The sequence below is a fragment of the Suncus etruscus genome, chromosome 9 (genome assembly GCF_024139225.1).
Source record: "Suncus etruscus isolate mSunEtr1 chromosome 9, mSunEtr1.pri.cur, whole genome shotgun sequence".
In the NCBI taxonomy this organism is placed as follows: domain Eukaryota; kingdom Metazoa; phylum Chordata; class Mammalia; order Eulipotyphla; family Soricidae; genus Suncus; species Suncus etruscus.
This window is the reverse complement of record NC_064856.1, coordinates 38,659,442-38,671,645: the sequence shown is the minus strand read 5'-3', so window position 1 is coordinate 38,671,645 and position 12,204 is coordinate 38,659,442. Positions and strand designations below refer to the sequence as shown.

Genomic DNA, 12,204 nt, shown 5'->3' with positions numbered 1-12,204 from the left:
GTGTTCGACTTGGGTTCGATCCCTCAGTGAAAGCCAAGAGTAACCACCAAGTATACTGGCGGATGTAGCCCAAAAATCAAAAGCCTACCCCAAAAGAATTAAAAAAAATAAGATGAGGGGCCGGCGAGGTGGCGCTAGAGGTAAGGTGTCTGCCTTACAAGCGCTAGCCAAGGAAAGGACCACGGTTCGATCCCCCGGTGTCCCATATGGTCCCCACAAGCCAGGGGCAATTTCTGAGCGCGTAGCCAGGAGTAACCCCTGAGCATCTAACGGGTGTGGCCCGAAAAACCAAAAAAAAAAAAAAATAAGATGAAAAGAAAGCCCTTTTGCATATATAAAGTGTTTTTTAGACATTGCTACATTAACACTAAGACAGTTACAGTACAGGGTTGGTTTATGGAGCTGAAACAGTTGGATGAGGTTAAGCTTGAATGTTACAAAGAGAATTTGACACAGTATTCAAGGGAAATAAGGTTAGAGGAGGAAAGATAGAAAAATGAGAACAGTACGGGCTACGGGCTAGAGAGATGGCATGGAGGTAGGGCGTTTGTCTTGCATGCAGAAGAATGGTGGGTTGAATCCCGGCATCCCATATGGTCCCCTGAGCCTGCCAGAAGGCATTTCTGAGTACAGAGCCAGGAGTAACCTGAGTGCTGCTGGGTATGACCCAAAAACCAAAAAAAGGGGAAAAAAATAAGAGACAAAAAAGAAATAGAGTAATTAAAAGCAAATAAAAAGAAAGAGGAGTTTAAGTACTTGACATTTTCAAAACTAATGCTTACTAAAAAAAGGACTTGAGACTGCGTTATCAATATTGTATTTTAAGATACATGTATTAGTATGTAACCAAAAGTAACCAATGTCTCTTTAACTAAGACATACAAATAAGACATATTATACCGTCTTCTGAAGTCTTCTTTCACAGATGAGAAAGCAGGCCTCAATGAGGGAGGAAATTCACATAAACCAGTGGGCCTGACCTTACATAGCTACTTTTAGTTAAGAGTTAATTAAGACATATTTAGTTACTGTTCTGGTCTTACAATTCACTTAGCTGTTAAAAGAACAAGTGTTCTCTTAAAATCATAGAAATAAATATGAGATCAAGCTGTAACCACCAAACTTTATAATGTGCCTGTCAAGGTGGTGGGATAGATAATCAATATTACCAGATTAATGTCCTCTGGAAACATTAGGGAGGAGTATTTATCCAGCAGCGCTCAGGGGTTACTCCTGGCTCTGTGCTCAGAAATCGCTCCTGGCAGGCTTGGGGGATCATATGTAATATCAGGGATTGAATCCAAGTCTGTCCCAGGTTGGCTGCATGCACTGTGCTATCACTCGAGCCCTGATTCTCTTGACTTTTCAAGAACATTTCTAATCTTATAAAACAAGGGCTGGCAAACTATATAACATAGACCTATTTTTATATGGTCACATGAATTACCCTTTAAAGTATTTGTTTGATTTCTTTAAAAAAAATGTAACAGATTACACATCTATAAATCCTGATGTCTTATCTACATAATGTTTGCTGACCACTATTATAGGATTGTCTAATAAAAGTTTCTCATTGGTTCTCCTATCTGCCCTATACTATGTTGTCATTCAACAATAGAAATATGATCCACACAATTTTAAACTTTTTATTTAATTTGAATTAAAGTTGAAACAATGTTATGAGGTTACTGACTAAATTAGACAAAGAAAGTCTAGAAATGGCACACCTAGTAGATCCTTTAAAGCCCTTACAGTAATAAAACTTGATTATAGTAGTTAAGCTAGTGGGATGTTTATATATTATCTCTAGCTACACTTATACAATAATGTCAAAGTTGAGAAGGGGCTGGAGAGATAGCATGGAGGGTAGGGCGTTTGCCTTTCATGCAGAAGGTCATCGGTTCGAGAAGCCATAAAAGTTGAGACCCATGCAGCTCTTTAATGACAAACATTTATAATATAATCCTTTAAGAGGCAACTGATTTTTGTTTTAGACTGAAGCCTAATAGCAACTGTGGGCTCACAGAAGACTCACAATCTTTTATTTTTCCTTTTTATATTCATTTCCAAGTACAAATATTTTCTCTAAAACTACAAAACTTAGCAGATGAAACTTTAAAAAGAATATTCTTTGTACCATCTGCAATGATCTAAATAAAATTTATTATTCTATGAGGGCAAGATTATTGTATAGCAAAGCTATATATCTCCTGTTTCAGATCTCCCCACTAGTTGGGCTACACTGTTTATTTAACTTCTAGAACTCAGGTAATCCACCCATAAATTGTTAATATTCCCTTATCAGTAAGGGATTAGAAAAACTGGATCAAACATACATTCCTTTGTATCACCATTTCTATGAATTTTTTTAAAAAGTAAATTTAATTAAATAATTGAAATTTACAAAGTGGCTGATAGTCAAATTTTAAGTATATCATATTTAAACACAATTCCATCACTAAAGCCAACACCCTCAATCATTCACATATTTCAGTATCCCCTACCCCCAGTACGACAGGCACATTATTAAGTGCAGTGGTTACACCTACATCTCATGTTCATTTCTGATTTTAATCTTCAAATGCATCTTGGAATATATTTGAGTATCAAATTACTTATCTGTTTAATTTCTAATCTTACCCCTGGCTCCCAGACATAGCTTAAAAAACGTAAGAAACATTAGGAAATGACATTTCTAGTGCTTTTCTCATCTTAGATAAAACTGAAAATTAAAATGTTCTTTATAGATCACATATGTAGATTACAAAGTTCTACATAAAGTTTTGCTTTATCTATAAATTTACTGTGCTGTTTTTTTATTTAGAATATAAAAAGCTTGATCTATAGCAATTAAGGTTAGCCTAGTCCTCCATTTCTCTATAGTGAATAGAAGTAATAGTCATGTATGTACTGATATAGCCCCAAATTAAAACTGTTTCATATTCCCAAACTAAGGCAACCAATTTAAAAAGATGTAAGTACTGTACTTAATAAACTTTATACTGGACCCTATTAATAAGTGCTAAGGAATCAAACATAAATAATACCAAATAAACCACCCCACATTCCAAGAATATTTCCTGAGCCCTTAATTACCTAGCAAATAAAATATCTGACAATTTTAAGGTATTTTTTAGGTATTATATTAATATTAATTATATTAATATTAAACAAAGCATCTGTATTGAAAACTTCTCAAATATCTGACTAGTGCAGGGGTGGCGAACAAGTTCGACACAAAGAGCCAAAATTTTAAACTGTGAGAGTCAGAGAGCCACACCACTCAGTGACCTGCCAAAACAGACAAACACTCACACAAAAGCATCTAATTTTAACAATAATATATTAAACACATATTGCATTTTGCCATTTTGAGTGAGGGTAAAAATCCTGTTTGCCACCCCTGGACTAGTGCTTTCTATTATTTGCCCTTCCCTTTCTCCTTCTCAGACAGATGTAAGAGAATAATATTCAGAATGTGCTATGTGAGTACTAGGAATTCTTTTTATAATGGATGACTCTTACCTGCAGTCTTCGGGCCAGAGGTATGCTCAATGCCTGAGCACATGCTTTTTATTTAGACTTTTGGGTTTGATTCCTGGATATTATTGACACTTGTACCCTGTAGTCACACCCATCACTCACATGTGATTTAATCAAAAAATTAAATTCAGGTGACCGTAGCCTTTTCTTTAAGTTGAGCAAAAGCACTTATATAATTTTTAGGAGGCCTATATAATCTTTTTACTGGATTCAAAAACTACTTTTTAAACTTTGTATATAACTTGGATAGAAAACATTGCTTATACAATTAAGGATATACAAAGTGCTTTCTGATATAATACTGAAATAAAATCTTGAAGAATGGGAGGGAATTCCAAGAGGAGGTGGAAAGGTAGTAATATACCAAATACCACGGGTATGTGAGGTCCTACGTTTAGTGGTTTAATCCATCCACGATGAAAGAATGTGGTAGGGACTACATGTGATTTATTATTAAAATTATATTACACTTATAAAGGGGGAAAATAAATTAAGTTAGTAAGAATAATCAGTCTGTCCTCCCAAGCACAAAAGGAAAAACATAAGAAACACATAAACACAGTTTAAGTGATACTATTTTTCAAGCTTTGTAAGAAAACAGTTCGGACCTAATGAATAGGATATAACATGTGAAGTTAAATATCTTAGACATTACATTAAAACATAAGCACAATATACTAAAATATTTATTAAAATATATTTGCTAAAATATACTACAGTAAGTCCAACTTCAAAGGAGCTTTTTCTTTAAAAACCTGCATTAAATAAATGATGAATATTTGTATCTATTAAAAATCTCCCCTCATTACTGATACCTAGTTTGTAAAACCTAATATTACTGCGATACTTGAACACTAATGAATATATGTAAAAAAGACTTAAGTCAGTATAAACATTAATTGGAAAGAAAGGTTAAATGGTACTTTACCAACAAACATTTCATGAGTAGGTGTCCTAGTAGTAAAAGTGGATACATCTGAAGAAATGGGAAGGTGAACATCACCACTACTTTTTGTGAGGAAAGGATTTAAGCTTGGAATGGCATCATCAACAGCATCTACAGTAGCAGAGAAAGGATCTGTGCAGTCCAAGTGCATTACAGCAAAATGAAGAAAGGAAGTAAATTAATTAGTATTTTAATTAGTAAAAAGATGCAAAGTGAAAGTAGTAGCTATATTATTATTATTAAATGCAAAAATACCTAATCACCAAGATGAAGAACTACATTTACATAGTTTAAATATGAGGGTGACGAATTTAGTACGTATAACTAAGGATTGATCTTTCCAACATTAGAAAGTCAGTAGTCAGGTAGTTAAAAGTTCACAATTTCAGATGCAGTAAATTTAAGTGAAGAAAAAGTATAGAGATAGAGAAAAGGGACTTTAGGAAATATACAGAGATGAAAGATTGGCTATTTAGACAGGCTGAGAACAGCTTTGAAAACTGAGCTAAGACTTTAAAAAAGCCAAATCATGTAGACAAAGTAATTTGCTAAAAGAATAGCAAAAGTATTATTCCTATTAAAATAGCACTATTTTCAAATCTTACAATAAAACTTATTTAAGAATCAGATGTCTACTATAAGTGTAACAGTCAAGACAATTATCTTAAATAAAGACGAGGGAAAGAGATAGGCAAAAATGTCATATTTCGATTTCCTGTAACTCTACTAGGAAGTTACTCCTGGAATCCTTCCCAAAAGTAGCTTGATCAAGTTTGTGACTCATTGAAGAATACTGTGTTAATTTCATATTATAATTACTAGATGATATGACAGAAGAACAAGAAGGCCATATTCACTGACCTAAGGACCAGCTCATTCACGGCAGCACAGAAACAATTTCATTCAAGTTAATAAACTAACTAAATAAATATTCATAATCCCTACAAATGGTTCAAAAGATAAAATACATCCAAATATAAAAAAGCAAATCAAGTGAATCCATGGATATTGATTTAAATAAATCTTTTTTTTAACCCTTAATTGTGGAGGCCAGAGATAGAGGACCATTGGATAAGGTGGCTTACTTTTTAAGTAGCAAACCTTCCCTGAGCACTGCCAGATCTAGTAGCCACCTAACCCAAACCCCTCGCCCCCCCAAATTTTTTGATATTGTACTAAGACCCTTTCTAGGAATCAATCATTGATTTCTATGGAATATTAACTCCTATTCCAAAATTAAATCCTATTTACAGCAAATCCATTGCTGTACTTTTCAACTTGAATCACATTTTCATATCATTCATGCCATTCCACTTCTCAGTTTAAAAAAGTGGTAAAAATTGCATCAGAAAAAAAGCCATACAAAAAATCAAGGGCCAGCCTAACAGATACCATAGAAATTGAAGGAGCTTGCCTTGAGCATGGCAAATTCCTGTTAATCACTGGCATTGCACATGGTCCCAAGTATCAATAGTGGTCACTCTAGAGTTAGGAGTAGGCTTGAGAGGAACTGCTAAATGTGACCCAATACCCTTTCCCTACCCCATCAAGACTCAAACAGAAAATGACAGGCAAGATATTAGTTTTCCGGATGACAATTCTAATTCCTTCCTACATAAGAATTAAGTTCATTTAGTTTAAAACCTCCAAATTCAATTGAAAATGATATTATAAATATGCAACAGTGACACAGAATTTTCAAGTACATTAAACTTAGTTGGACAAATAACAAGATATACCTTGTTTTCTATGCAAAGAAGTTACAAGAGAAATAATAATAAAGGATATACTTTTCTATAATAGTTCTTAAGAAAAAATTTTCAGAAAATACTAATGCTTCTGTTAGCACTTTTACCTAAAGAATTAACATCAAGCACATGAAATATCCCAAAGAATATTCAAAACCATATGCAAATGTACCTGTATAAGGTTAATTAGACAGAAAAAAAATCTTGATTTACTTAGCAAAACACTAAGTAATATCATGATGTTAATCTATTTGTGGACATTACACTATAAATGATTCTGTCCAGTGAGACAAAAATAATGATGTTCCATCTACTATAGACTAAACTTTATTTACTACATTGCTAAGGTCCTTCAAGTTATGAGAATTATTTTCCATATTCAGTGGTGCTATAAGGGAGTAGAGGTTAGGTTGAAATTAAACTCCTTAAACTGTTTGACATGGTATTATGCACTGATGATTCAGTGTGTGTTTGTAGGGGATATGTGGGAGAGCACTAATTCCATTTAAACAATTTTGGCAGCAGGGAGGAATGAATAAATGATGTTGGATTTGAACTTAGGAAATGCACCTGCTAAGTAATTGCTCTACAACTTGAGTTATATTCCTGGTCCTCCATTATTTTTATCATCATTTTTCTGAATTATATTTTATACTATATAACAAAATATTAAAAAAAATTAAAACAGCATCACAATTCTATTACATTGAGGGCTTAAGTATCTGATGATAACTAATTCATAGTGTTTCATATTAGCTGAGAATAAACCAAGCTTAACTTCAGAGAGGATATTTGCCTGAATTTTGAAATATTGCTTAAAATATACATACATATAAATTAAGGTGATTATAATGCAATTAAGTCTGTTGCTTTTTGGTTTTGGAATTGTGCTCAGCTGTGCTCAAGATACTCATGGCTCTGAGTTCAGGGTACCATGGGCGCTGAAGATTTATCCCGAGATGGCTGTGTGTAAGGCAAGAGCCTTCACCACTGTATTGTCTCTTTATTCATGTTATATGTTATAACTATAACTCAAAATTTTCAAGGTTATGCAAACTTAAGTCTTCTCAGAATTCTCAATGTTATAAAAATGTAAATCTTCCTATATGCTAGTATTTAACACTAACTAGGTACATGTTTAGATTCCAAACCTTTTATTGAAAAATCATAGGCTCTCTGGCCTGACCCAAAGAACAATAGAAGAATTGGGTAGGTGGTATTGAATGTCATTTTTCCTGAAAGAAGGGATGAGGGTAGGAGCCTAGTAAGTCTGGGAATTGTGAATTTCAAACACACAAAAATAATTTGTACTCTCAGGTACATATTTCGGTGAAATCTAAAATGCCTTTCATTAAAAACCGCTGCAGTGCTTATTACAAGAACTGAATTAGTTCTTTTAATAGCAGCTGTCACAAAATCCCAATTTTTAGTAAATAAAAAATAAATTTTAAAATAAAAAAGCATACCTTTGTTGTCACATTAAAAAAAGCAGAATGAATATTTCTTACGTCAGGAGGGGAAAAAAATAAATACTAATGACCACCCATATATGGACTACAAAGAAATATATGAATAGACAAAGCCAAACCTTAACAAATTTTTGTATTGTCATCATAAAATTCATATTATCAAAAGAGTAAAATGGATGGGAGAAAGTGAGTGAAGACTGTTAGTGAGCATGGTAGGGGATATACTATGATATACCTCATGGTATGAGATCGTAATGTTCAAGATGTGTGTACTTCTTTTTAAGTTGAGGGATTAATTTAAAGATTGGACTTAACAATGTGTTCCTACATATCATAATAACGGAGTAATCTTCTAACATATATAAAGAACAAGTGTAGGGCTGAAATAAAAATCATTCTCCATGGGGCCGGAGCAGTGGCACAAAAGGTAAGGCGTTTGTCTTGCACGTGCTAACCGAGGACAGACTGCGGTTTGATCCCCCGGCTCAATCCCCCCCCGAGTCCAATGTGGTCCCCCAAGCCAGAAGTGATTTCCGAACACATAGTCAGGAATAAATCCTGAGAGTCACCGCTCAGCGGGTGTGGCCCAAAAGCCAAAATCTAAAAATAAAAATAAAAAAAAAAATCATTCTCCTTCACAAAATAGCAAACTACCTTCACAGATAACCTAGAGAATTTCAAGCAAAACTTTAACTGTATAAGGCAATCAGATGTATCGATTTCACAGGCAATTTTTTCTTTGAAAAATATGAATTTGGGGGCTGGAGAGATAGCATGGAGGTAAGGCCTTTCATGCAGAAGGGCTGTGATTCGAATCCCTGCATCCCATATGGTCCTCTGAGCCTTCCAGGAGCAATTTCTGAGCGTAGATCCAGGAGTAAACCCTGAGCGCTGCCTGGTGTGATCCAAAAATGAAAAATATGAAATTTGTTTTCATAGACTCCCATTAAAATTTTCTCCAAAAAAATGTTTACCTTAATTTTAGAAATAAACATAACTATTTTAGTCATCATAATTCTATTAATTTTTTCCATAAAAAAGAGTTCACAATAAGCAGAAAATAAACATAAGTTTGGGCAGGTTAAAAATTCAATAATCTGGACACATCATTAGGACATTAAGAAATTACTTATTTTAACTACAACCAGCCATCTACATTTTACTGATAACAATCCTAAAACAATTAATAGCTTTAAAACAGGTGTTATTTTTTTGGGGGGCACACCCAGTTATTACACACTAGATGCTCAGGGGTTATTCCTGGATATGCACGCTCAGTCAGGGGATGGAACTGAGGTCCGTCCTGGGTCATGCACGTGCAAGGCAAACATCCTACCGCTGTGCCATTGCTCCAGCCCCTTAATAGTACTACCTACCCTTGAATTATGTTTTTGTGTATGCAGAATGTCCATTTTGTACTCTGCCCTTTCACACACCCTTACAAAAGCTCATTTTTCTCTTTAACTCTCTCACTCCCTACAATCATTACTTCACATTTACCCTTTTTAACTTCAGTACTGCAGAGTTCTTAGTCACATACCAAAGTGGTGCACTGGAGTTAACACCCCCCCCCCACAACTATTTCAAAAGGCATAAAATGGACACATGTCTTTTCAACATTTTTTGTGTTTTGACAGCTATAGCTCTTGCTGAATATTTTCTTATACAGTGACAATTTTCCCCATTTTTTTTTTATTATCTTTTCTTCTCTTGTGAACTGTTCAATAGGGAATTTGGTGAAAGAGTCCCTCAGTTTAATTCTTATGTTTGAACCAAGCCATGGGTATACACCAGTAACGCCACGTGGCTTTATTTCTTGTTTGCATAGGCACATTAAAACGGGAAAATACTATACATACAAATAAGTTCTTATCTAATAGAGACAGGAACACACAAATCTTGTAGTGAAATGGGACCTTACACCCTGAACATTGACATAATGACCTAGCACAGGCCTCAGAAGAATGGGCCTTCTCCATTCACCCCTGATCTAGGGAAGCCATCTACGAAACATCCAAGGTTGTCTATAACATCACCTGGAAGCAATCCTCTACCAGGGAAGACCCTACCGCTGCTCTGACATCGACCTACTCAAAAGAGACTTCCTTTAACACTGAGAACACTTAACAACAACGACCTGCTTACTGGACAGGGCTTTCTGCACTGCCCTTTTATTATGAGGTGAAACGAGAGGATGATCCACACCAGCCTGACTTTAATGTAGAATATGCAGATTCCAGGATCATTAATACAGAAACCTGATGCCAAAAATAGAGACTACGTAAAAAATAAAACTGTATTGGCACTACAGACAATGACTTGGATTGAACAAACTCGTTTGCCTGGGACCTAGAGTTGGTCTTATGCCAGGAAACTTCAAGGGTAGGGTCTCCTTGTATTTAGGCCAAGGCTTTTCCTTTCTATGTCCCCCATATTTTGGTGGGCCTATGCAAACAATATTTGCCACTCTAACACCATTTTTACTGTGCTCCTTTGACTCTAAACCTTAAAAAAAAACACTTAAACTAATATGTGCACGAAAATGTAAAAACAAATATTATGCCTTCAATGTTTAAAGAGTCACATAAATTTCATGGCCTTATATTTCTTTGTGTACTGCTAAGAAAATTTATAATGTACTACAATCTGGGGATTTGTATTGATTCTGTTTTACTTATTTTAACTACAACCAGCCATCTACATTTTACTAATAGCAATCCTAAGACAATTAATAGCTTTAAAACAGGTGGTTTTTTTTTTTTTTTTTTTGGAGGGGGCACACCTGGTTATTACACACTGGACGCTCAGGAGTTATTCCTGGATATGTGCTCAGCCGGGAGGGAACCGAGGTCCATCCTGGGTCATCAACGTGCAAGGCAAAAACCCTATCGCTGTGCCATCACTCCAGCCTTTTTAAAACAGTTTTTAGTATAAAGAACTACTTCCAGATTTTAGGGTGTGATTAAGTTAAGCTAGCTATTAGAGTCGAGTTTTTATAACTGAATTGCTGATCGATGAAATTAGTCTACCTATGGAATGAGTGTTTCACTGTTTTTGTTCCCTGCTCTATTTGGAGCCAGGAATATTTTGTCCAGAATAAAAGAAAACGTACACACATCCAATAAACACTTGTAAAGCACTTTATATATATAAAAAAAAGTATTATAGGTATTGTGTTATTGTACAACAATATACTCCTGTCTTCAGAGATATTATATGCAGTACACAAGTCATAATACCTAGAAAAAATGTAAAACAAAAGGTTCTCAAAACTAATTATTAAACCAATCAATTCATATTTTACTTTTAATTATATTTAAATAGAAATTTAGATTATTCTGTAGAGTTTTCTAAAGCAGAAATATTTAAGCTTCCCATTTTAAACCAAATTTTTGCCCAAGCACATTTTAGGTAATCCTAGATAAAAAGGTTCATAAAATAAGAATATAAATGTTGGGAGGGAGAGGATACTGGAGCTACACCCAGAAGTGTACAGGGGTTATTCCTTGCTCTGTGCTGAGTAATTAACTTTTAACATATGAGAACTAGCAATTGAAAATCACTGTTCTTTTATCAGGTCCTCCTTTCCATTCCAATTTGAGTGTTTGTAAGTAATGCTTACCTATGCAAAGAAAATCACCAAAATCAACCAAAGGAAAAAAGTTTACTGTCTATGCAAAACTATTTTACACTGATTTCAGTTAAAAATCAAAGAACTATTCAAGTTAGCAGCAAACACTTTTGTTTGTACTAAGAGAAGTCTTTGGATACCAAAATCTTAAAGATCTTAATTAAAGCAACATTTTAAATACATGTATAGAGAATCAATTGTCATGATGTTCATGGTTGGAACAGAGCTCACCACAATATACACCATCATCTTAGTTTTATTAGCACACTATCATATTCTTGTAGAAGGTGAGAATTCCCACCCTCAACCCCCACACGAACTTTTTAATTACAAAAATGGAACAATAATAATAATGCATGTCTGGAACAGAAGCTCAATATTTTAAAAAATTTAAATTAAGCATACATTTGGTCATTTCTCTTCCTCTTTTGAAAACCTCATTTTATACACAAAAAATATTCAAGAATTAAAAAAATAATCTTACTGTTAATTTTTAAGTTTTAAATGTAAACAAAACTATGCTAATAAAATAAGTAAAACACCACAGAATGACTGGAGATGCCAATGTAACATCTCCTACAGAATTTATTAATGCTTACCTCCCCATGTACTGGCTACCTGAGAAGCACTTGACATAGTATGTAGAGATGGGTGAAAAGTTGGCTGCTGCAAATCAAGCAGGTCATTTGGTAGCTTTGATGTGCTAAAAAGATAATTTTAAAAAAGATGTTTTGTTACTTTTATGACATTAGCCAATCTCCTCCCTTGCCTCAATACCCAAAAATATTAAGAAATGAGAAAAAGCTCCAAAATGTAAGCCTCAAGGACGATACTGTCAGCAAGACTGTATATCACTTATCTAAGTAT

The 12,204-nt window shown here is 34.4% G+C and overlaps 1 protein-coding gene across 9 annotated transcripts in view; it reads right to left on the bottom strand.

Moving 5' to 3' along the window:
• PICALM (phosphatidylinositol binding clathrin assembly protein) overlaps positions 1 to 12,204 on the bottom strand; it is a 114,878-nt gene that overhangs the window by 33,384 nt on the left and 69,290 nt on the right. For 5 of the 9 annotated variants that reach the window (XM_049780037.1, XM_049780041.1, XM_049780039.1 and 2 more), the window contains exons 12-13: positions 11,937 to 12,040; positions 4,472 to 4,621 (exon numbers count right to left, since the gene is read on the bottom strand). In XM_049780037.1, the coding sequence (XP_049635994.1) occupies positions 4,472 to 4,621; positions 11,937 to 12,040 (254 nt within the window). The remainder of the gene's footprint in view (positions 1 to 4,471; positions 4,622 to 11,936; positions 12,041 to 12,204) is intronic. The other 4 variants (XM_049780042.1, XM_049780044.1, XM_049780043.1 and 1 more) reach the window with 1 other exon arrangement.